Below are 26,982 nucleotides of genomic sequence, written 5' to 3'. Positions count from 1 at the left end.
TGGCGGGCGCCTGTAGTCCCAGCTACTCGGAGAGGCTGAGGCAGGAGAATGGCGTGAACCTGGGAGGCGGAGCTTGCAGTGAGCCAAGATTGCGCCACTGCACTCCAGCCTGGGCAACAGAGCGAGACTCCGTCTCAAAACAACAACAACAACAAAAAAAAACTACCATCATCCCAGGACGCCATAGCCCCAGCTACAGCCTTCACTCTCTTCCCCTTCACAGCTAACCTGATAGTCTATACTCAAAACCCTACTTTATAATCTCCTATTCACTTTTCACTACCTATAACATGTTCAGAATAAATAATACATATATAGAAAATTCACTACTTTCATATTACCAAATCCAGTGTACAAATGACCAGTTGACCTTGTCTTACGCTTCTGACCTGCTTACTTCCACTACTCAAGCATTTAACTCTCTTTACCCTGGAATTCTCTCCTCTCTCAGCTCCCATGAAATGACCTTGCTCTGGCTGTTCCAAATCTACTATGTATGCATCATCCCTTGAATGACAGCATTCCTGATGGTTCCATTCATGGTCCTCTGTTCATGACACTCACTCTAAAATGTATGAAAATATAAATACATTTAAATATGAATATGCTTAAGAGCAAGCATAATTATATAAAGCAAGCTAAGAGTATAAACAGGTTACAGTCAGTAGTGCCAACAGGACCCTAATGTTGTGCCCTGTGCAGAAACAGAGACTCAACTTTTCAGCCCAAATTTCTTTCCTGGACTCTACTACGATGTCCCACAGATGCCTAAAACTAAAGTGTTTAAAATAGGATTCATCATTTCTCCCAATCCTGCTCCTCCTTCCACAGGGTATCTCTATCAATCGGTAAATGGCAGCACCAAACCAGAGACCCAAGCCCAAAGCCTGGGAGTCAGCCTAGATTTTTACTCTTATTCTGTCTTCCACACAGAGTCAGTCACCACATCCCAAAGATTAAAGTTTACTGTATCTTCCATCTATCTTCACCTCTCCAATCCTACTGATTCTGTGTAAGTCTCATGACTTTCCACACGGATTAGGAAGCCTCCTGATTGATCTCCATCTCAGCTGGCCCTCCTCTGGCCCCATCTCCATCAGAGAATCTTTCTAACAGGGAAATCTGATGTCTGAAAGCTTAAATTGACTTCTAGATGTTCCAAGAGAGAACCAAGCTCTTAATTACAAACGGCACTTCAGGATCTGGCCTTTGCTACCTGTGTAGTAAACCCCTCAACTGCTGTGTGCAGTGGCTCATGTCTATAATAGCGGCACTTTGGGAGGCTGAGGCGGGCAGATCACCTGAGGTCGGGAGTTCAAGACCAGCCTGACCAACATGGAGAAATCCCGTCTCTACTAAAAATACAAAATTAGCCAGGCGTGGTGGCGCATGCCTGTAGTCCCAGCTACTCGGGAGGCTGAGGCAGGAGAATCGCTTGAACCCAGGAGGCAGAGGTTACGGTGAACCGAGATTGTGCCATTGCACTCCAGCCTGGGCAACAAGACCAAAACTCTGTCTCAAAAAAACAAAAAAAACGAACAAACAAAAAGCCCTCAACTGCCCACATAACCAAGGAGGCCAAGTTGTGGCACCTCTCTGCATCTTCACATATATTAACTACTCTAAGGGCCGGAATGCATTCTCTTCCATTTCTAGAGAATCCTTGCTTATTCTCCACAATTTTGGCTGGATTTTTTTTTTTTTTAAAGATGCTCTGGTTTTTCTCTTCTCCTGTTATTCCTAAATTATTTTGCTTCTGCACTCTCTGACAATTCAGGCTTTCATGTGGAGTTTTACAGAGAAGTTTATAGCAGGGAAAATGTAGGCAGAAAGAACTTGCACTGAAACCCAAACAGGCATAAAAGACTGAGTTTCCAGTTTTCACCTGTAAAAAAGGGAACTAGGCTAGATGGTCTCCAAGGACCCTTCACATGTGAAGGATATGAGTTCCTCTCTGCTCTCCATCTGCACATTCACTGTCACAGTTAGCAAAGAAAGGGGCTCTCAGTCACTCTATTTTTCCTGAGTCCAAAATGTAATAAAAATGTATTTGATATTCTAGATTAGTTTCCATAACAAAATCAATTGAGTCTGTTATTATGGAAACACCAAAGCAATGCAGTTTTAGGAAACCTCTCTTTTGATAAATTTTGTGATAATGTGATTTTTACCTACGATTTAGAGAAACTTTCATACACATAACTAGAAAGCTCTGTATTTAAAGTGTTTTTCACAGATACAGTTTCCAAATTACCTAAAACTGCCTCCTAGCAGGTGTTCACGTCTCTTGTTTACAAGCAGAAACTGATTCAATAAAATATTTTGATCTCATAGGTCAGGGAATTAGTTTAAAATAAATTCTCAAAAGATAGGAAAAACCTGTTCTTTTCAAATTATTTTCAGTCTCACTATAACTTATTGAAAGATAAAGTTATGTTTCAAATAACAAATTGCACACTTACCAGAATCTTATGTCTTTTAATATTTTTTTGGCTAATTTCAGCTGCCATCAATGCTTCCTATATTTCAAACATAAGGGTGATTTAAAAAAAAAAAAGGCAGAAAAGGAGGGAGGGAAAATGGGAAAAGGTGGGAGAGAAACATATTGAGGTTATAAACACTATAGTTATTATGGTTTAGCATTCTGCACTACACGAATAAAGCTCCATTTTCCCAAGGCTTTTGCTTGAAGCACTAGAATTGTTAATACTATGGCTGAATGAACCTCACTGAATTCAAACTCAAAGGCAGTCAACCAAAATGAAGATTTCTCCCACTTCCATTTGAATTCATTTCCTCATTAGGACATTAGAATCACATTTGAGACACAACTCAAAATACAACAAAGTCTCCTAGTCTCCATACAAAAAAAGGCAGCTGTCTTCTAAATCTTTATGACACATATTGATAAAGGAGCATTTTGCCTTATGTTTCAATAAAAAAGTGAACTATATGCATATGTTTATGTATATCTAAAATTAAGTTTTTGAAAAATCTCTTTATTTTGGAAAGTTTACAAATACTACTTTCACATAAATGTTTAAAACATACAATTATTTCTTTGAGAAACTACTGGATTTAAAGTAACATGGTAATTACTAGGTTATGAACTAGGTATCGATACCTGTACTTTAAATAGTTTATAAATGAAAAATAATTTTTTTTCCAAATCCTTTCAGATGGTTACAAACTTAATATAACAAATATTTGTTTGTTGTTGACGCTGTTTTAAATTAGTATATAAGCCCATCTACAGAACGTAACTTTGTAGCTATTAAAGTTGAAAAATGGTTTTTTTATTTTTTTTTTTTAAGCGATACTGGGAATTATCTATTCAAATTAATCTAAGCCAAACCTCGATGAAGTGGACAACATCATTCTATCCAAACTGGTAGTTCAAACCATCCTAAGTGAGTACCAATGTGATAAGCATAAAATAAATGATTTCATTAAATCCAAATAGACACCTCCGAAATACTGGCTCTATTTTAATTTCTTTGAACAAAATCGAAAAATAAAACTTCCAACAGTCTAGATCTAACTCACCTCCTCCCTCTACTCCCAACTCCTCCCCCACTTAACAGTAAAGCCAGTCAATCCATTGCAATCTTTTGGTTCCCTAATTTCTGAAGGGGGTACTGGAAAGTTATTAACTTCCTACATATTTTTGGCTTGGGGTACTCTACTTTGACTATGTAAAAGATTTATTACAAAAATATTTTATCCTCTCTATGCTGTAGATTAGTCAATACTTTCAATGAAGTAAAATCAAGGGTACTTCATATTTCTTCTTTTCAAGGAGCCAGTCAATGTGATCATCTTGGTCTCGTTCCTTAGCCACTACAACATCTCTCGGACTCACGATGTAAAAAAGTGATTCCCCTTCAGAGTATTCTGTAGGTGAGAAAAGAGAGGAACGACTTGGTGACTCAACAGCAGAAAACTTGGCAACGGTTTCAGAGGACCTGGTTAGGTTACCCAACCCAAGAAGGAACAGAAAATGTGTCTATCTTTGTTGTGTGTTTGGCTCTGTTGGAAGGTAAGTGTGGGAGACAGGGTAAAGAATGACAGAAGCGTATTTCAGTGCTTTTAAAAATATTTAAGTGTAAAAATACTTGATAAAAAAGCAAGGGAGTAAAGGAGAGGGACGGGAAGGGAGGGAATGACATACTAAAAAACTTGAAAAAAAAGTAAGGTGAGTTTAAAATTCTACGTTTAATACATTAACACTCTGACTTCAGCTGAAAAAGTGTTAAAAATTCTCCATGTCTATTGCATATTAGAATTCATCTACTGTATATAAATTTTATTTATGGTCATTTACAGCATTGTTCTACTTTTACAGAACAATTACACCCCACAGTCGGCGATAAATGTTTCCTCCTCATCAAGGTCAAGGCCACCTAAGGCATAAATGACAGATGCCCAAGCCCTAGGGACATAATCTATCATTTCAGCATGTTGTGCACAATGCCAATCTGAGGGTTTCCTGCAGAATTCAATTATAAAACTTGTTCTGAAGGGTTTCTAAGTGTGCAGCAGAGTTTGCTCTGAGCCAAATACCTAGATTGGACACTTTCAGTTGTGAATCACAGTTGCTTTTTGCCAAGTCTAGAATATACTCTTACGTTTTTCAACAGATTAGGGTCTTCATATAAGAAAGTTTAAACATATATAGAATATTTCTTCATTTCCTTTGGCCACAATGAGAACTGAAAATATTCTCAACAAACGTCAATTGTGTTTAAAGTAGTACAGCATTCCTACAAAGCTTAACTGTTCTATTTTCATTAATATATTTTACAAGGGTATGATAACAGCCAAACACAGACGTCTCTGGTATGACTAAATATTAATGGTTCTCCCTGTATTTATGAGCAGTGACTAAGTGTATTCCTCTGTGCACTCAACAAATATTCGCTGAACACGTCGAATGTGCCAGAAGTCTTTCAGGCTCTGAGCACTCAGTTACAAACAAGAAAGACAACTTCTCTGCCACTCCAGAGCGAACTTTCCTGACACATAAAATGGGAGTGATATGACAACCATGGAGCCATGCGGCTTGACATTAAATTATGTGTCACATTAAATAGTTAGGACAATAGAAAAAAATACAAGAACAAAAAACAAGGAGCCCAATCCTCCCCCGGGTCCTGGTCTGAACTCTAGCCTTCCCTTTTGCTATGGGAGCTTATGCAAGTTCTGCAACATCTCTGCATCCAAATGTCCTTGTTTTCAGCATACACGGTCTACCCAGGTATTCTCTTAAGATTCTTTCAGCACCTTAATTTAAATTCCATTTAGTGCAAGTAGGAAGGGGGAAAAAAAAACATAAAAAAAGCATATCAGCCAGATCTTTGATATCTCTTACCTAAATGATAATCTCTACATTCATTCTCCTGAAAGCCTCTGACTGTCAAAGCATCAGAAGAGATCTCTTCACAAGTCTCAGAAAGTGGCTGGATGATGTCCAGTCTAGGCCTGGCACAGTATTCTCTTTCCTAGTGGGGGAAAAGAGAGAAACATTAATTTAAATTACATTTCTATATATTATACAAATTAATTCTAGTTAGCCATACATATTAGTTTCTTCTCACATTCCTATGAAGAAATACCCAAGACTGGGTAATTTATAAAGGAAAGAGGTTTAATTGACTCACGGTTCCACATGGTGGGAAAGGCCTCAGGAAACTTACAATCAGAAAACATTCCAAAAATAAAATAGCAACTATAAAAGATCAACTAGTGAAGAAAAATCTATCAGATCTGTGGAGAAATTATAAATTGCTAAACTCCGAAAAAACTGAAAAAAAAAAATGGAGAAAACTGAAATATATTTAAAAATTGACCACTGTAACAATAAAAATATCAAAATCAGAATAGCAAAATAAAAAATATTTTGAACAAAATAAAAAGAAAATCGCTTCACTAGACCATAGAAAAGGCTCTTTTATATGTGTAAGAAAAGCATCAGCAATGTGAATCTCATTTTATACTTTTGTTCCCTGGCCAAACAGCCCTTGCCTATGAACTCCCTAAGAGCAGAAATCTGGTTTTGTTGATCTTGGATCCCCAGCGCCCAGCATAATTTCTAACACATATGTGCTTTATCAATGAATGAAAGAAAAGTAAAATACTAGGAGAACACCTTAATAAATTAAAGTGTACCAAGCAGATGGAAGAGTACACAACCACTAAACACAATGATGGTGGAGAGTACACAGACATACGCAGGGAGAATGGAATAATGCTCATGGAAACAGGGCAATGCAGAGTAGCATGTGACTATCCCTGCAACTATGTGAAAACATGCATGTATGTGAAAGGTATCACGTGGATATCTGGGGGATAATATTTGGGGGATAATACTGAATGATATAAAACAAATTTTATTCAATGTCGCTAAACCACCTTTTCAGTATGAAAAAATAAAGGGGGAAGGGAGCTTACCTCTTTGTTCCTTTTGCCTTAATTTTATGAGTTTCTTCTGTGTTTAAGGATTTAAGGTGTACTTTAATGTTCTATAAAATGAGTATCTACATACACTGGCACACACATTTTCCAGTCATCTCCAAAACCCTCGCTTCTTCTTCTGGAAAAAGTCCATTTTCTATGTGCTCTATGAGGCTGGCCTGCCTTTGGCATTTATTCCCTTCAAATACTCTTTTATTAACAAAGGTTTCCTTTCTTTCTTTGCTCAGTTGTTTATTAGGCTTCTCCTTTTTCGTTTTACTGCTTCTTTCTTTATTTCTTCCAATCACATTCTCAAACCTTCCTGCATTCCTCCTCAAAAAGCATTGTATTTACTCCCCCAGGAGCCACTGCTTTTCTTTATTTTCAAAAAATAAATAAAATAATAGCAAACTGATGTCCTGCAATAGGGCTAGAAGCCAACCCTATTGATTTTAGTAGGTCTGAGTGTTCACTTAAGCCTATAGCATTTCATTGCCTAGCAACATGGGCACCCAGAGCCTCAGGTTACTATAGTGATGGCTTCCTAATGCAAGTGCTTGCTCAGAGAAACGCTCAAGAGCAGCTACCACTTCAAAACCAGGGCTCCCAGGGTTTTTTCCCCCATTTTATTTCTTGCCATTAAAAAAAAAAAAAAGGATACAAACAAGGATAGCCCACTTGCCTACTTACTGTAAAGGACTAGAGAATCAATTACAATTTCTTTTATATACAGCATCCAAAAGAAAATCCTTTACAGTATGCTCTCCTTGTTTATGCCTCGAAGCCACCCCTATTCTTGTGCTGGCAGGACCCCTGGACTCTCATAATAAAGACAAGCTGGGAATGGGGCCGTCCTCAGCTTCAAAGAGAGACTGGGTGTGGATACCCCTCCACTGGGCAATATCTAAGCTTCTTCCAAAGACATGCACAACAAAATTTAGATCATCTGCTGCTTTTTATTAGCCACAGATTTTGACGTACCATTATTTGCACTGATAACTGAGATTTCACAACAATCCATTTCAAAGCCATAATCAAGCCACTCAGAATCACCAGCCCACTGGGAAGTAAACAAATATGTCTGGACCAAAGAAAATAATGAAATGCCCTTTCTGTAATTCCCTCTGACCACAGTGCCCCCTGTTGCTCCTGCCGATCAACTTCATTGCTGTCATTTCTGCTAATGCACAGTGTCAGCTTAGTTTCTTCCCCTTTCAGCAAGAGGAATCCTTCATTCCTTTTGACTAATATACCAAGAGAGGTTGAAAAAAAAAGGAAAAAAAATGACTCTTTTTTTGGGTCAGCAATAGGAACAAAGGCAGGCAATGAGTAGAGTTTCCGGAAAGGAAATATGTCAGGTCTAAAGGGTAATCTCTGCCAACCTTATTTTATAGGTCAGAAAATTCTGCTCAGATTATAGCATATCCTACTGATGAACAATCTGATCTGGGTGTAATGCTAAAAAGTGAACCCCCACATGCCACTGTATTTGGGGAGAAAATAATTACCGTTTTTTCTGAAATCTCCTTTACATAGGAAAGTACAACAAGCTGATCACAGAGAGGTGCAAGTCCACTGATGTAGAATTCAGTTTCAAACTGAGACACTGCAAACAAAAGGGATACAGGAGTCATCATTAACAGGGGCAAACAGCAGCACACATCTGGAGGGACACACTGACTGTGAATGCCAGTGGACCCCTTTTTAAAAGCTAACATAAAGGGGACACCGTTGAACATACTTTCATAACTCAGCACTGCAAGTGCTTCACAATGATCAATCCTGGAAAACAATATGCGGGAAAGCAGACTTGCAAATTCCCACCACAAACAAAAATGAATCCAACAATAATAGCAGCATGAATGGGCAAGGGTGACACTGTGCTCAGGTAGTTTAAAATGACATAGACTACAGGAAGACACTTTGAAACCCATAAAAAGAAATGTAAACCATTATTAGTTACAGTAATAATTTTTTTAAATTCCTGAGTTCGTTTTTCTCAATTGAGGCATTATAGTAGTACAAAGGTCACAAAGAATGTTATCTGTAATTATGAAATACTATTTTGGAGAAGAGGGATATTATTTAAAGAACTTGAAGTTAAAAAAAGATGCATAAATACAGATTACTTTACGATGAAACATCACTATTTCTTAAGTGAAATAAAGGCTAGAGAAAAATAATAAATTTCTCTTTTCTTTAAAAAATAGTCCATTTAAAATCGAGAAGACATATTGCATCACTTAAGAAGTACGTGACTTTAATTGCATTGGACCCCAAAGATCTGACAGAAAGCTCAGATGTACACATATTATTATTATATGATTCTAATTATTAGCTGCTACAAAATATAAAAGATCATTGTTTTAAGAGACTGAGCTTGGGAGTGGTTTGTTTCAGAGCAGAAGCTAACTGATACAGTAGTGGTATTACAGAGATCCTTCCAGAAATCATACTCTACACTTCACAGATTCATTTGGGAGTAAACTCTCATTCTGACCCACCACATTTTCTAACAGTTTCTTCATTCAGATCATCTCCACGGTTCTGTGGTATTAGCTGCAGATTTAGTTAATTTCCACACTCTTTTCCCAATTAGGGGGCCTCAATGTATCATACTGGAACCAATATTGAATGCTGAATAAGGAAATTTGGGTTATAACTTCCACTAAATTGAACTTGAATAAGTCATTTTAACATTTCCCATCTATAAGAGAAAGGAATGATGGTAGAAATAAAATCCATAATACAGATGAAATACCGAATTTTCCTTTGTCCTCCTCTTTCTTTCCCTTGCAGATCACTTAGTGTTCCTTATCTTTGCTGACATTTAATGATCCTCCTTACACAGCTGTTATCACAATTTAATTTTCGCACCAAAATAAAATTGTGGATGACCAAAAAGATATAATAGTTAGCAACATAAACTTATAAAAAGATAATATTTTGCCTGCTTTGTCCTCAATTAAAGTACCATACCATAGAAGTCCAAGGGCAAGTGCTAGGTCCCAGTTCTGCCATGAACACATTTTCTTCTTAATCTCTGTGGGTTTGAACCAAATGTGTTTATCCAGATACTTAAGAATAGTTTTAGTAAAGTGGTAATGTGATAAATGTTCACAAAATAGGAACAAAGGCAGGCAATGAGTAGAGTTTCCGGAAAGTAAATATGTTAGGTCTAAAGGGTAATCTCTGCCAACCTTATTTTATAGGTCAGAAAATTCTGCTGACCTATAACCACCTCAACCTCCACCACATGTGCAGAGACAGTGTTTCTAGCATAACCAGGCTGGGGAAGGTTCTAGAGAAGCTTACAGTGCTGTGTATGCGTGTGGGCGGTGAAGCAGGGAGCAGGAGAGAGCTGGAATGTACAGATGATATTAAACAGTATGGGGCCACAAAGGACCCAGTGATGAAAGAGTTGGCAGTTTCACATTTTAGAAGACATATTAACAAGAGGTTTTGGTTGTCATTACTCTTGAGGTTACTAACCTTTGATTGGTAGAAATGGACTTGCGTTCTGTTTTACTAAATCACATTCCATTTTTGAAATGCTACACATACAGTTCCCTTACCAGCAACTTGGGTGAAGAGCAGAGAATCAGAGATTCTCACAGGAATCACAGGCTTTGCTGTGCTTGTCTGCCATAGACATCTAAGGGAAAACATCTCCTAATCGCAAAAGAAGTGGTGGGAGAATGAGGTATTCTTCCCACTTGGGATGCCAAACAGGCTGCCTACTCTCACTGACAGACACTGTCAGTATTTCTCCTAAAGGTAACCAAATATACATCAAACGCCTTGGTTTTTGAGAATGAGCTCCAAGATACAGAACAGAGAAACTACGAAATAATCCTACCCAAATCTTTCCTCCTCTACATCCCAACTCCCCAGTCCACAATAGCTTGTATGAGTAAGACACAAAATTTCCTGTTCTCTAATTAAGGACATGATAGAAACTCCAATGTGTTCTAAAACAAAACAAAGAAAAACCGCAGATGCACATATCTATTTCACTTCTCAATTGCAGATGTTGTAATAAATGCTTACTTGTTAAGTACTAAACCTTGCCAAATTTTGCTAATTGAGAATTAATAATTTGGACACGGACTATATGCAGTGGCTAAGTTACAAGCTGACAAAAATGTTATTTATAAAGAAAAGATGTGGTACACGAAAATAATACTGTCAAGACTTCCAGACGCACAGGTAAGCAAGTAATCAACATTTGGATAAAATTGAAACTAAATTATATCTTTCTTTTTGTTAAAGTAATTCCCTAATACCAACAAAAATCTCTTATAGAAAACAAAATTGCAATTATAGTAATACTCAGCATGATTCTCAAATTAAGAATTCCAAAACAATGGCCATTTATCTGGTTTCGAGTACTCTCCCACTCAGCAATTCGTCTCCATTAACACCCACTAGTAATGATATCATGCAAAAAAGAACTCACTCCTAATGTGAGTTGCTGATTTAGGGAAATGTCTGCAGCTACTCTGCCACAAAGTAAGACATTTTAGAATAAATGGTGGTGTCTTGTTTTTCCATTAGTCTTTACTAATGCAGCGAAACATAATTGCTTTTAGATTTAACAAGATTCTGTTTATCTTTTATATTAATGCTGAGTCCCAGAAGGGCTGGCTGCAGACAGTGGTGTCAAAATGAACATGAAGGTATAAGGAATATTCTTCATATAGATTTAGAGAAAGAATGCTGAATGACAATATATATTCTTGTAAAAAATGCATATAAAATATATAAAAGCTTATGGACTTTGTAAAATATATTCAAGTAATTACAGACTTTATATTTCAAATTTTCAGTGGACGAATGGAAGTTCCAGTTTATTTACTTTCACTAAAATTCTATTCTACTCCACATAAAAATGACTCTATTAATTTAAATAAAAGTATTTTGTTCTCCTAAAGGAGACTCAGTTTGAATAGAGGTGGCTGTCAGGTCTAATACTACAGAAGCTCATTTTTAACCTGATTATCTGGAAAAGATAAATCACAAACAAAATAAACATAAATTCTGCTGGAGAGGAAATATATGAAAACAGGAAGCAAAAGCTGGAGAGGGTGTTTTTTTGTTTGTTTTTTGTTTTTTTTTTGAAGTGAAAAATGCAGGCAGAGTTCCTAAAGGTAGCCACAAAAAGACAGTGGCTTTACTTCAGATCAAGGTCATCTAGAAAAGCCAGCTGAGGCTCAGCTTGCGGGCCCTGCAGGAAGTGTGCTATGTTCACCTAGATGATGGCCTTATACTATGGTGGGCATTACAGCTGAGGCACAGCCTTCCTCCTCCTGATGGAGATGGAAGGACTTCTGCATTCTGCTTTATTCAGGAAGATAAAGCATTCCTACACATGCTAGAAATAACTCAAGAAAAAAGACAGAGATTCTAGCAGAGTAAGAGAGTTTCAAAAGGACTATATTCACAGGAAAATTCTATTCAGCAAGGTCTTCTGGATCCAGAATGAGGATGAGATGAATACGATTCTATACACAGTCCTCGTCCAAAAGGGAGGCTAGAGTTCTTGATCAGCTGCCTCGTGGAAATATAATGTGGGCCTAAACACAAATGACATACGTAATTTAAAATTTCCCAGTAGCCACGTGCCGTAGCTTGGATGTGTGGCCCTGCCCAAATCTCATGTTGAACTGTAATCCCCAGTGTTGGAGGAGGGGCCTGGTGGGAGGTGATTAGATCATGGGAATGGATTTCTCATGGATGGTTATTTCTCATGAATGTTTTAGCACAATCCTCTTGGTACTGCCCTCACAACGGTGAGTTCTCACAAGATCTGGTGGTTTAAAAGTGTGTGGCGTCTACCCCTGCCTCTTGCTCCTGCCCTGGCCATGTGAGGTGCCTTCTCCCACTTCATCTTCCACCATGATTTAAGTTTCCTGAGGCCTCCCCAGAAGCCAAGCAGATGCCAGTATCATGCTTACTGTATAGCCTGCAGGACCATGAGAATTAAACCTCTTTTCTTTATGAATTATCCAGTCTCAGGAATTTCTTTATAGGAAGGCAAGAATGGACTACACCACGATAAAGAGTTCAAAAAAAGAGGTGAAATTGTAATAATACATAACATACCTAAAATATTATTTCAACATGTAATAATATAAAAAGTGATTAATGAGATATTTTACCTTTTATTTCTAGACTCTCTTTGGAATTCTGTATGTAGCACAAATCAATCCACACTAGCCATACCGCAAAGACTTAACAGCTATAGTGGCTAATGGTTACCACGTGTGACAGTGCAGGTCTAGATGCCCAAATTTTTCTCTGTCTTTAAAGTCCAGTAATTTTATTAGAACATATCTTGGTGTTGCTCATTATGGGTCACTATTTTCAGATACACAGTATGCTATTTTAATTTATAATTTCAACTTCTGTTTCTTTGCATTTTCATGAAATTTTTCTTGAAATTCTATAGTATTTGTCCCATTCTCTAGTTTTATTTTTTCCTCAGGGACTCTTTATTGGTAGACTGAATCATCTTTGCCTGTCTTCAGTATTTATCACTTAACCTTAAATCTTTTTGTTCTTATTGCTTTGTGATTTTTACAGTTTTCCTCCTGCTCCCCTTCTATTCCTCTTACCAACGTTATCTTTGTGTCTATTTGTTCTTGTCTTCCTTCAGGTTCAGTCTTCAATTCTGAAATGAGCTTTTATTTATAAATTCTTCCTGAAGCCTGTCACCTAATTTGAGATTTTCAAATTCCGATTTCCTACATCACTTTTTAAAGATGTCTTGTAGCTCCTTCTGAAACAGGAAATTACAGTTGTAATCTATTGGCTAGGTGTGTCTTTCTGGTACGTCTCCTTCTTACTCACTTTTTCTTAAAACTTATTATGGATTTGACCTTGCTCGCTTTTTAGGTGAAATGACCATTACTGAAGTCTTAGAGCTCCCTCTTCTTCTGTTTCCACTTAGTATGAAAAATATGGCAGCTTGCTTTCTGAGATTTCCTGGCTCAGCTCCTCCCTCGTGTTATCTGGACCTGTTTCTTTGGTTTCTATTGTCCCTGTCTCGTTCAGCTTTCTTCTGCTCCTAGCAGTGTCTCTTCAGTGGAGAGAGGAGGCCTGGCTGCTCCACAGTGTGAGTTCCCAGGGGTAGCTGGGCTGCCCAGCCTCTCAGACCTAACTGCAGGTCCTGGGCCCACTGTTCTCAGAGCAGCCTGTTGGCCTTTCCAGTGAATGCCAACCGGCTATCCTGGAGTTCCCCTGGCCTCAAGTCTGCTAGATGGCCACTTGCTCCCCTCTGCTTTCTCTCACACAGATGCTGATACCACCCTGCGGCTACCAGTGTTTTATTTTCCCATTAATTTGTGTCTTGGGGCTCTTAGGACTACCTCTGTCACTAAGCTTTGTTGTAAATGTTGTCTGTGCATTTTTGGTTTTGTGACCTAGTTGTTCCGCTTTTATGGGAGGACTAGGTAGGTTGAAAAATTATGCTGCCACTGCCACCACATTCCCAGAATCTTCTAACCACAAAATGTTCACATATTGGTGTTATACATGTTTTGTAGATCAGCCTTACATTACCCAGGGCAATGGGGTCAGGGTGAGAGTCACAAATAGATCAACAGTGTCTGGCCCTCGACAGCATACATACCATCAGTTTCAGAATGAATGCCATGTGATTGGTATAAAAATTAACAAGAAAGAACTTTCTCATACCTTGGGTCTCATAATCTCTGAGGGTTACAACTTAATTCAATGAAGAGTGACTGAGGCTGGGTGTGGTGGCTCATGCCTGTAATCGCAGCAATTTGGGGGGCCGAGGCAGATGGATCACTTGAGGTCAGGAGTTCGAGACCAGCCTGGCCACCATGGTAAAACCCCGTCTCTACTAAAAATACAAAAATTAGCTAGCAGTGGTGACATGCCCCTGAAGCCCCAGCTACTTGGGAGGCTGAGGCAGGAGAATCGCTTGAACCTGCGAGCACCCAGGAGGCAGAAGCTGTAGTAAGCCGAGATCCTGCCACTGCACACCAGCCTGGGTGACAGAGCGAGACTCTGCCTCAAAAAAAAAAAAAAAAAAAAAAAAAAAGAGTAACTAAGTACCAATTACACAAGACACTCTTCTAGATGCATCAAGATGACTAAGACCTGACCCTGACTTAAAGGAGACTGTGAGTCTGCATAGTTAAATAAATAATTAGGCCAGGTGCGGTGGCTCATGCTTGTAATCCCAGCACTTTGGGAAGCCAAGGCAGGTGGATCACGAGGTCAGGAGCTCAAGACCAGCCTGGCCAAGATGGTGACACCCCATCTCTATTAAAAACACAAAAATTAGCCAGGCATGGTGGAGGGCGCCTGTAATCCCAGCTCCTTGGGAGGCTGAGGCAGAGAATTGCTTGAATCTGGGAGGCAGAGGTTGCAGTGAGCCGAGATCGTGCCTAGGCAACAGAGCGAAACTCTGTCTCAAAAAAAAAAAGATAATTAAAATACCACATGCTATGTGCAAAAACAGGAACAGGTGTAAAACAAAAAATAGTACAGCGCAGGAAAATTTAGCTTCTGAGGAGGTACAGATGAGGGTGGAAACAGCAGCAATAATCATGACCATAAGCTCCTTAAGCCAGAAACGGTGTGGATAACATGAGAGAAAACAACCTCTTTGTTTCGTTAAAAAAAATAACTGTTTAAAACTCTAATGGATATTAGATTACAAAGGATAAAAATCAAAATTTTGTTGAAAGAAAAAAACCATCCTCCAATAATTCCCAACCAGGTTATCTCACTTCTTATCTGTCTATTCAGACCTATGAGACAACATTAAATCAATATTCTTATTACTTGTACCTCTGTCATATTTGTTTATAGATACATTTTACTGAGAAATGCAATTATAAAATGTATCAATCTCCTCGGAATCATTTAGTAAGCCCTTATTTATATCTTCCCAAAATTTTCTTTAAATTTTTATAAAACACAATTTTAAAAGAAACCACTATTTTTCTCTCTCACTGTAACTAAATATAACACTAATATTAATAATACCTCCCACTTAACGAACATTACTATGCTGTGAGGCAGTATGCTAAATATTTACATGCAATATCGCTTTTCACCACAACAACCCTATGGTTATTTTAGAGAGGGAAGGAGGCTCAGAGGGGTTAAGTAACTTGACTAAAGTCACTTAAGTGGAAGATAAGAGAAGTAGGAATTTGAAGTCCTATTTTTCCCCAACTATAAGTCACACTAGAAAATATAAGTCAGGGCCGGGAATGGTGGCTCACGCCTGTAATCCCAGCACTTTGGGAGGCCAAGGTGGGAGGATTTCTTGAGCCCAGTTTGATACCAGCCTGGGCAACATAGGGAGGCCATATCTTTACAAAAAATTAAAAAATTAGCCAGATGTGGTGGTGCACGCCTGTAGTCCCAGCTACTTAGAAGGCTGAGGTGGGAGGATAGCTTTGGCCCAGGAGGCTGAGGTTGCAGTAAGGTGTGATTATGCCACTGCACTAAAGCCTGGGCAAAGAGCAAGACCCTATATCAAAAGAAGGAGGGGGAGGAGGAGGGAAAGGAGGAAGGAGGAAGGGGGAGGGGAAGGGGAAGAATATAAGAATAGAGAGATGCTTAGATTCAAAGCACACTGCAGTTGGCAAGAATAGAAGCGAGGGCTCTCTGGTGATTCTGCTGCACACAGTCAGGGTGCCCCAGCCCCTCTCTTGAATTTGCAGTGCTACTGCAAGGGCTAAAGCTCTACAGTACACAGAACTTGCACTACCTTTTTCCCCCCATTTCTTATCCCCTTATTGGTCCTCAAATGTCCATTAGCTAAATGTTACCCAGATTTCTTTATTGAAGTTAAATAAGGTGACATCCCATAGATCTTGGCTTCTATGATTCTTAAAGAAACACACAAAAAAGTGTGTCAAGCAATTTACAAATAAGAACAATTACCTTTCATTGTCTTATATTCATTTATGAAAATGCATTGAGGGCCCTTTATGATAGATAGTGTCTTATTCCCAAGAGATTCTGGCCCCTTAGTCACCAGATATTAGTATTTTATAAACCACTGGATGTAATGCCCACAGACTTTTCAATAAGTTTGGACATTTTGTCAGCATGACCACTTATCACTGAAAATACATTTGGAAATCACAGCACTTCAACAGCTTCAGTGCTGTGCTATGAGGCAGACACATTAAAGTAAAACTGACTTCACAATGCTTTACATCAGCAAATTATGGAGAAGTCCTGATACATGAAGTGAAATTGAAAAGAATGGCTAATGGACAAAATAACAAAAACATTCAAATCAGACAAGAGCCAAACAGTACACACAGGTAAAAAAACACTGAAAACAAATTTAGTTTGCAATTTAATTCCGTATTTTATAATCAATATTCAGCAAACTATTGTCAATTAAATAACACTAAGCTGATATGATTATCTCGTCTACTAAATTTTAGCACTCCTGAAACAGCACTGATGAGGAATATTTAGTGAGCATATTATAGCACACTGCTTAGACAAAAGAAAAGGAAATGCATTGCCAATGACCTGCTAATCACAAGTTTCAAACCAAATGTTACACTTTATTTTATAAATATAAAACTACCTTGTTGCATCAACTAAACTTAAGTTAAACACTAAAAAATAGCAAACAAGGGCTTTTCTTCTTTTTAAAAGGGCTGAAAGAAGCATAATCTAAGTTTGGTTCCCTTTTTTTAGAAACAATTTCGAAGGTCATCCAAGGCAACCAGGTTCTGTAAATTCTCTAAAAATGTGGAGGAGAAGCAATGAAGAAAAGCTCTCAATCTCAGGATAAAGCAAGTGAAAACATAATTTCTAACTCTCCAAATGAGATATTTCTCTGAACCAAAATAAAAAAAAAATCTACTGCATTTCCATTTCATCTGGCAGTTCCTAGAAAAGGTGAGCAGCCATCATCACTGATACAGAAAAAGGGTCTTCAGATTCTAGAGCTTTTCTGCAGTGGTTTGTATCTGAATGCCTGGAACAAGGCTCTGTAAACAAAGGCCAGGGGCTGGGTAGAAGAAACATGGGAAGCACTGTGTGACACCATGACTACAAGCAACAACTTTACAGCTAGGCAAACCTAAGTGCAAAAACTGCCTTGTTTATGAATAATCTTGAGCAGGTTTATGAATAATCTTGAGCAGGTTACCTGACCCTTCTGAACATCAACTTCTTCACCTACACCATGGGGATAGGAGCCGCTACTCACTTGCATACTGAGAAGATTAGATAACATTCTGTTTGCAATGTAGTCAGCACTGTGCTTGGTGGTGGTTGTTATATAAGGAACAACAGATATTTGTTACTTCAGGTGCTTCAGATTTCTTACCATTACTTATTATGAAGAAACTTCACTAAATCCACTCCTAACAACAAAAACCTGAGTCTACAGTGCTGCGTGGGGAAAGAGTTGTTACATCCCTCCCAAAAGGAGGAATGAATAGATGAACAGATACGTAATAAAGCAAATATAGTAAAATCTTAACTGCAGAATCTTGGAGGTTCTATTCACTACAAAGTTCTTTTCTTTAAGGAAAATTTCATAACAAAATGTTAGAAAAAAATTCAATGCAGAACAGATTAATATATTACAGAGATTTATACTGAACCATCTATAACAGAACACAAAACCATACATACCTAGACCCTCAAGTAAAAACACCTTGAAGAATGCCAGCTGTCATCATCTCTATGGAGACTCAGACTAAGAGATGAAACCACATCACTCCTGAGCACACACACAACGATCCCACTACTGTAACCCATATAGCCGAATCAAAATGGCAACAGGTGGATAAAGAGAGATACTTAGACCTAGGAAAGAATTATCTCACAACTCTCCTCCACTGTGAAAACAGATCATCAATTTTCAGGTCATTGTTTTTTCAGTCAATTAAGAGACTGAAAAAGAATGATGTGCTAAATTCTAAGACCATAGTATATGATCAATGAAGATACAGACAATACTGAAAGTAAAAAAGATTTCCCTTCTTTTCTCTTCCCTTTCTTCCTGACTTGTCATTCTATATAGATTCTCATATAGTTGTTTAATCTCAATTAAACAAAATTCCATATGAAATTAAGACCAAGAAGTCAATCATTAATTTCTTGCATGTAAGTCAACTACCCCTGGCAGAAAACTCCCAGAAAATGACACACAAACATTGGTTTCATTTCCCAGCATCATGATGTCAGCTCTCCAACTACCATACCACAGAGATCATGGAAGACTTTGGTGAAAAGTACAAGAGGCTCAAGGAGTCCTGTGAGAATACAAGAGATGCAAGTGAAGTTAAAGTATGGATGCCAGGCACAAACCATCATCTATTTTTAACAATGCAATTTGAAAGAAAACATGATGTCCCAAAAGCCTTATGTATAGAGAATCTCTTCATGCGTTGGTGATTGGCCAAGAAGCTTAATCTTCATTATATTATTATTGTTTTTTATTTAACAGAATAAATCAATAGCCTAAGTGATAGGAATAACTTTCATGCTATTTTTGAGAGTCTGAGTTGTAACAGAAAGAGTTATAAACAATTGGCTTCTAAGAAATGTACAGCCATACGTATTTCTTTAATCTTAATGCCATTTTCACCTCATTTACCAAAGAACAGAGGCTCACACTATTCAGGGCTAAAGGAAATTGTAATCCAGACCTCCTAATATTTCCCTTTCTGCTATCCTACTCAAGGACTCTTATCCAAACTGTTTTGCCTCCTGCTGTGGAAATGGCTTATATTCTTAAAGGTTTACTCTTAAGAGGGGAAAAAATGGTACTTAACCATTAACCATAGTAGTAAAATGTCAGTAATGTGATACTGTTAGTACCCACATATGGTCTATTTCACGTAAATCACAGTACAGATGAACCACACTGTAATAATGTGATCCCAAGGTTCTAGGCTAACAGGGCCACCACTGAGCCAGCTATCAGCAGTCACAGAGTTGGGATGAAAGTCTGCATGGTGATAATAACCATCATGGTTTAGTGAGCATCTACTGTGCGCCAAGTACCATGTTAGGCACATTTCTTATGCCATGTCTAATTCCCACACCCATCCTGAAAGATAGATATTATCACCTCCATTTAACAGGTGAGAAAAGGATGGTCAAGGTTAAGTAACCTCATCAAGATCACACACTTCAGCAAACTTCCTTGCCTCCCTGGAAGCTTTCTGGTGGTTCTGTAGAGTTAGATTCTATCAATTTTTAACGCTATAGTAGTAAGATCCTGGACAAGTCATTTACCTCCTAAGCCTCAATTTCTTCATCTACAGAATAAAAAGCAAACTACCTGCACTTAAAGAGTTCCTGTGAGGATAAAGTGAGTTACTGCAGTTTATGTAAGCAGCACGATGCCCTCCACCTAGTATACGATCAGTAAGTATCAACTAAGGAAAGAAGATGACAATTGCTACATTTTTATACCTCTCTGGCAATTAAAAATATCCAAATACTAATCTCTCAGGACATTGCATTGAGATGTTGAGAGGTTTTTGTTTTTCTTTTTATTTTCTGGTAGGCAACGAAGGAAGAAAAAGATATTGAAACAATTATCTATATAATCTAGTCATAAATCTTGTCTCTTATCTTGGTCCTCAGTTTTTCTCAGCACTATTACATTCTTCATATACCTACTGTCCATACACTAAGCAATCTGAACTATGTAGTTAACCTCCTAAAGTTAAAAAAAATGATTAAAACTCTACCACCAACTTCTGACTTCAAGTACAAAATTGTCCAGATTTAAATGTTATAATCACATTAGCCATGTGGGTAATTATGTCTATTTACAGAAATATAGTTATGTGCAAATAATTTATTTCAAGTTCACCTTGGCAGAATAACCCATCAAATTGATATTACCCATCCACCAAGCAAATGGGCAAATGAACTTTTCAGCTGACTCATAATATGGCAATTTTTTTTCTCAGAATAATTTTTTCAAACTAAATTATAAAAGTCATGGTACATCATCCAGGGCATACTTCTCCTGAACAGTTGTTTCCCAGAGTCACTGATTCATTCAACTCAATATTAAGCACCTTCTATGTGCAAGTATTGTGCCAGGTCCTCAAGATACAAATGGTGAGCAAAAACAGAGGCTGTGTGTGCTCACAAGGAGGTGACAGGTAGAAAAGACAGAAATGCATCGAATAATCACAGGATCTCTGGCACCCATGACAAGTGCTAGAAAGGGGAGGAGGCCTGCAGTGTTGTAGTGCCTAAAATGGGAAGACCTGACTCAGTCAGGGAGGTCCACTGGCTTTCCCAGTGCTTTCCCTGGAAAGCAACACTCAAACCAAAGAATGTGCTAGACAAGGGGAAGGAGAGGCATGGACAGGTAAAAGGTCAGTGTGGCTGCGGCACAGAGACCAAGGAGAAGCTTGGCATAAGCTACAGCTGGAGAGGTGGGTAGGGGCCAACACAGATCCCCGTGATCCACTGAGGAGTTCTATCTGCACTCTGAGAACGATGTGGAGGAACTGAAGGATGATGACAAGATCTGATCTGTATTTTGACAGCAGTGGGGACAGTAGATGACAGTAATTCACAGCGGAAGAAGATAAACCAGTTAGGAGGCTGCTGCAGGGGTCCAGGCAAAAGACTATGGCAGTCTGGGTGAGATTAATGAAGATGAAAATTTTGAATGAAGTTTTACATCCACAGAAGGCAAGTGTTGGAGCCATACCTATTTCAACATATCGACTTGGCAAATCCCTCATTTCACTGGCATGCCGTTCCTTCACTGAGCATACCTGGAAAATAAGTTCGCAGGTTATTTTATTCATTTGATGGAAAATTCTTCATAACACTTTATTCAATATATGGTATCTTTGTTAAATTAACCTTGTAGCACTGCAGATGGAGTACAATCTACCCTATGACTTAAATGACAGAAATTAATGTAAATGACATATAGCAATCACTATTTATATTCACCAACATTATTCCTCAATAAAGCCTTATTCACATAAGTTCAGCTTTCCTGGTGAGACTGAACCTGAAGTCAAGTACTAATCCAAGTACAACTTCTGTCGGTGACCAGGGATTTTTCCTTTGTCTTTTACATAGTGTTCTTTTATAGCTGCTAAAATAACTATAACTATGGTATGGAAAATTCTAAAATACGGAAAAACTCAAAGGGGAAAACAAGCATTAGTCATTCTCCCAGCACAAAGAGAACACCATTAATAATCTTCTTTTTTATGAAAGCTACCTTTATTAACCTAACAATTCAATTCAAGTAATTCAATATGTTATTTAAAGATTCTTCTACAACATAATTCTGTAAAGTCTTTATAATACAGTGGGCCCTCCATATCCATGGGTTTTGCATCCATGAACTCTACATTCATGGATTTAACCAAACAAGGATCAGAAATATTCAGGAAAATAAAAATTCCACAAAATTCCAAAAAGCAAAACTTGACCTTGCTGTACACCAACTACTTCATTAAGTCTATGCAAATGCAGTGATGTGTAGGCATTGTATCAGGTGTTATAAGTAATCTACAGATGATTTAAAGTATACAGGAGGATGTTATATCATTTATATAAGCATCAGAGAAACCCAGGATCCACAGGGGTCCTGGAACCAATTCCCCACAGACACTGAGGGATGACTGCCTTTTATTACATGAACGTACTATACTTGATCAACCCCCTTTGAGGGCATATTTTTTTGTTTTTATATCTATTGTAAGCAATAGTGCAATCAACATACTTATATATAAAACTTTAGGACTTTTGTTTACTTAGGATAAATTCCTAGAAGTAGAATTGATACCAGTGGGTACATAAACTTTTGTAAGGTTTTGTTTTTTAATATACATAGTATACTGAGCTGCTGCCCAGCAACACTGCAGCGACTCAGTGAATGCAAAGTGCCCACTTTCCCTAATGCAGGGCTTGAACCCATGGCTGCAGAGGTAGAAGCCTCTACATAGAAGTGACCAGCTGTCTTCTTCCTTGATTGCTTTTTGCCATTTGTCTCTTGTCCGTTTCATATAACTGCCTGTCCACTTCTCCAATTTTCTTCCCTTCTGGTAGACTTTTGAGCTTGTAAGTTATCCACCCTTCTTCCCACACTTACTAGGGAAACTACTAAATTATCTAATGGCACATTCCACAATGCCAAATGGATAACTCTTTAAATGTGCTGATATAAGTACATGAGGAACAGTCTTTCAAATGGTTTGAAGTATATTAAAAAAGCAAATATAACGGCAATATTAATGAACACTTTTTGGGCAGTTACTGGCACTGCTCCTGAGTTAAGGCCTTTGTGAAACGGATATCGTTATTTTCTTAAGATTATGGTGCAGTGGGGGAGACACAAAAATAAGGCACTTCACTGAAGTGTGACAGGGAAGTACAGAGCAGGGGCATCTCCTGCTAGGGCAGGAAGACTTCCTGGAAGAAGTGACATGTAAGTTGAAGCAGGAGAGACAGCACACGAGAACAGGGTGATATGACAGCACAGGGCCTTCAACTGGAAGCTCAATCGGATAGAAATGAAGGGCATGGGGAAAGAAGGTGACAGAGTTGAAGCTGGAGAGGAATGGAGAGGCAGATCACATAGAACCTTGGAAGTCATGTTTACGATCAGTTATCCTATGGGCAAGGAGGGGACTGACCTCATCTGACCTGCACTTAGATTATTCTAGCTATACTGTTTAGGATAGGTTTAGGGGGGGTAAAACCAGCACCAAAAAGACTTGACAGGAAGATGAAGTGCAGAGATTTGAGAGACACTGACAGAACTTGAGGGCTGACAGTCTTCCAACAATCAGACACTCCTAAAAGACAATGTTATTATGTTTAATCTAGAGATGAGGACACTGAAGCTCTGTGAGTGATGCCAGACTGCCTGGCCAGAGCTGGAATTCACACCAAGGCCTGACTGGTAGCTCGCTGGCCATGCCACAGCTTGAGGACAAGGATGCATTGTACTACTGGTAGCTGGGCATGGCTCTACTGCACTCCTCAGCTCTGTGGTCTGGGCTCACCCAGCACCTGTCTCATAGGTAGGAAGTGGCAGGTAAAGGTGGGTGAATAGGTTAAGTGCTACCCTAAGCTCATGTCTTGCATAAGCACAAATCAAAGATTATAAGAGCCCTTTAGCACTGATAGGTGGGTTCTTGCCCATGAATTCTAATCTGCTTCCTCCAACTGTCTCCTCCACTTCTCCACATGGGTGGATAACAGGCATCTCTCAAGAAGACACACCTAAAACCAACTCTTGCCTTTTTCACTCTAAACATGCTCTATCAACAGTCTTTCCCATTTCAGCAAAAGGTAGCTTCTCCTTCCAGTATGTTAGGTGACTGTGATCTTACACCCCACATCCAACTGTCAACAAATACTGCAGAGTCTACCATCAAAATTTCTCACCAGCTGCATTACACTGACCTGAGACAACATTATTTTTTATGGAGATGACTGCAGTAGCCTAATTGGTCTCCCCTCTTGACTGCCCCTTTGCTGTTTAGCTCCACACAGCAACCAGAGATCCTTCCAAAATACAAGTTAGATCACTTAACTGACTCCACAACAGCTCAAAGCCCTGTGCTGGCTTCCTACCCCACTCAAAAGCCAAAGACTTCTCAAGGGCCCCTGGGCTCCAACATCATCTGCTCCTCCACCGCACCCTCCCCCACCCCCACTTACATCCCTCTCCTCTACATCTGCTCCACTCACTCTGACACAGCTTCCTTGCTGTTCCTCAAAACCACACCAATCACACTCCTGCTCCTTCTGCAAACACCTCCTACCCCAGGCGCCCACAGAGCTGCATAACTTTTTTCTCCAGATCTCTGACCAAACAACATATTAGTTATTGGAAAGGTCATCCCTGGACCACCCTATATTAAATGGTACCTACCCCAATCCCTTTTCCTATTATCCTGTTAAAATGTTCTCCTTTTTATTTGCCACCTTCAACATGCTATACTTACTTGTTTTTGTCCAGCTTCCTCACTAGAATACAAATTTCCCAAGGGAAGGAACTCATGCATTTGTCTATTTGTGTTCTGCAATACTAGAACACTGCCTGGAACACTGCAGGCACCTGGTAAACGTTTGTTGGGCAAATGAATGAATGAAGTAAATGGTAAGCTCCAATTGCACACTTTATTATACTGTTTCTGGTTGCTTCTCCCCAACAAGATTGCTGTCTCTCTGAAGGAAGACCATGTCCTTATCTCCTCTTCCTTGAACAGAACTCACTAAGAGTCTATACTGAGAAGTGCTCAACATATAGAACTGAGTTTGAAGAAAAGGAACCTCCAATAAAATGAAATATTTGACATAAAAATTGTATAGAAGCTGGATCTTAACTTGGGCATAAAGAAAGGGTATATGTTTCCCACGGCTGCTATAACAGACTGCCACACTTGGTGGTTTAAAACAACAGAGATGTATTCTCTTACAGTTCTGCAGGCTACAAGTCTGAAATCGGGTTCACTGGGCTAAAATCAAGGTGTTGGCAGGGCCGTACTTCCTCTGGAGGCTCTAGGGGACAATGTGCTGTCTCCTCCAGCTTTCTGGTGGCTGCCACCATTCACTGGCCACCTCACTCCAATTTCTGCCTCCACAGTGGTACTGCCTTCTCCTCCTCTCTTCCATGTTAGCATCTCCCTCTGCCTCCCTCTCATAAAGATAAACGTGATTGCATTTAGGGCCCACCCAGATAATGTAGGTTAATTCCCCATCTCAAGATCCTTAACTTAATCATATCTTTTGCTAAATAAAGTAATATTTACCTTTTTGTCATATAAAGAAACATTTACAGGTTCTAGGAATTAGGGCCTGCTATCCTTGGGGCCATTATTCAGCATATCAGAGAAAGAATTTCTGGTAGTAATGAGTAAACTTGTTACATATTCCTATAGGCTAATTTTCCTTGTCTTTCACCATAAGAAAAGAAAATCAGAACTTTAAAACTAACAAGCAACCTGGTCCATTTAAGGGATTTTTAAAATACTAAGAATATAAATTTATTGGATGAGTAACCACACATATGGGACAGGGAGCCCAGGGAATCCCTTTTTCCATCCTACGCTATAGGCACAGCTTCCTTCCTGTTACCCTAAATATAAATCAGGTTGTGTTCATGTAACACATGAAGAAAAAAGAACCTGAATGATAACAACATAAAGGCTGGGAGGGCCTGAAGTGTAACAATGTTTGTTTTGCTAATAACAATCATCACATTAATAATTTTCCACTTTCCCTTTCCAGAGAAGAGTAAATTTTAAATAGCCACGTCCCCTTCATGACATTGCTAGAACTTTATATAATAATGACAGCTAACATTTATTAAGCAATTATATCAGATTCCATGCAAAACTCTTTACATGCATTAGCTCATTTATTTCTCCCCAAAACTTGTGATGTGAGAAAAATTAGCACTACCATTTTGCAGATGAGGACAGTAAGGCTCACAGAGGATCACAAAGGAAAATGGAGAAGCTGGACTTGATCCCAGGTCTGTCCGGCCTCAAAGCCTGAGCTCGTCCATGAGACTATTGCTGGGATACTGTCTCATGCCATTTTTATACTTCTGTTAATTTTTAGCTTATTTTGTTCGAATTAAGCTGTCTATTTTTTAAAGGGAAACAATTTTTTGCTCTGAAGTATCTAATATAACAGAAGCACTAGTAGGCATAAAATAAATGTGAATGAGCTTTGGGCCCCCTTTCATAGAACAGCTAAATTTCATTTACCTAGGTGCATAAGGGTCAGATAATTAAACTTCCGAAAATATTCCCAAATCTTATTATTGACGATAAGTCTGGGTCTCTACTCCATCAAATTATTACCAAGCAGCAGGATGATTTAATTTTAACCTTCTCTCTCCACTATCAATAACTCTAATGAAGAAGTGAAGGGTCAAAGCTAAGGGAAAATGAAAAGAATAATAAAGAGAAGAAAACCTGACTAAACAACAAAACTAACCCCATGTTCTGTAAATAGCTAAGGCCAGCTGGGATGTGAGAAATTAAAAGAAGATTGAAAAAGACAGCACCATTCTGAACATGAAAAAGTTCACAAACAGTTTTATACGTCATGGAAAAGAAAGAATATATCTTAAAACGTATGCACAGGAAATAATTTGAGCATTAAATGGTAATCACATCACAATCACATCCAGGTGAAAAGATTTGGGTCCTAGAAGCCAGTCAAGACTCACAGTCCTTTGGACCACCCTCAGTGGATCTATAACAACACGGACTTATTCTAAAGACAAGCAAAACCACCTTGACAGAAGTCCCCCAGCCAATAATCAGTGTCACGTTGTCCTTCCAGCAGAGGCTGCAGGGATACATGTCTGGGCGAAGACTTATATCATCCCGGGGCACATTGGTGATTCTTTGCTTCGAGATGATGTCAAAAATCTTCACACCCTGGAAAATAAAACAGCAGTAAGCATCCTCTACTCAGGAGGAAAGTAACAGAAAACTTATTAACAGCCCCTGCTACACACTACCAATAACCAGCACG

The 26,982-nt window shown here is 38.7% G+C and overlaps 1 protein-coding gene across 2 annotated transcripts in view; it reads right to left on the bottom strand.

The window, feature by feature from the left end:
- The window catches only part of VPS41 (VPS41 subunit of HOPS complex), a 211,270-nt gene that overhangs the window by 44,844 nt on the left and 139,444 nt on the right, over window positions 1-26,982 (bottom strand). For both annotated transcript variants that reach the window (XM_032758281.2, XM_032758280.2), the window contains 6 exons: window positions 26,739-26,885; window positions 21,167-21,233; window positions 7,962-8,059; window positions 5,372-5,501; window positions 3,779-3,894; window positions 2,463-2,519 (listed from right to left, as the gene is read on the bottom strand). In XM_032758281.2, coding sequence (XP_032614172.1) covers window positions 2,463-2,519; window positions 3,779-3,894; window positions 5,372-5,501; window positions 7,962-8,059; window positions 21,167-21,233; window positions 26,739-26,885 — 615 coding nt within the window. The remainder of the gene's footprint in view (window positions 1-2,462; window positions 2,520-3,778; window positions 3,895-5,371; window positions 5,502-7,961; window positions 8,060-21,166; window positions 21,234-26,738; window positions 26,886-26,982) is intronic.

This window comes from Hylobates moloch, unplaced genomic scaffold, assembly GCF_009828535.3.
Source record: "Hylobates moloch isolate HMO894 unplaced genomic scaffold, HMol_V3 SCAFFOLD_1, whole genome shotgun sequence".
NCBI classification, from domain to species: Eukaryota; Metazoa; Chordata; class Mammalia; order Primates; family Hylobatidae; genus Hylobates; species Hylobates moloch.
Note: the sequence above shows the minus strand (reverse complement) of the source record. Positions and strands in the feature narration are given on the sequence as shown.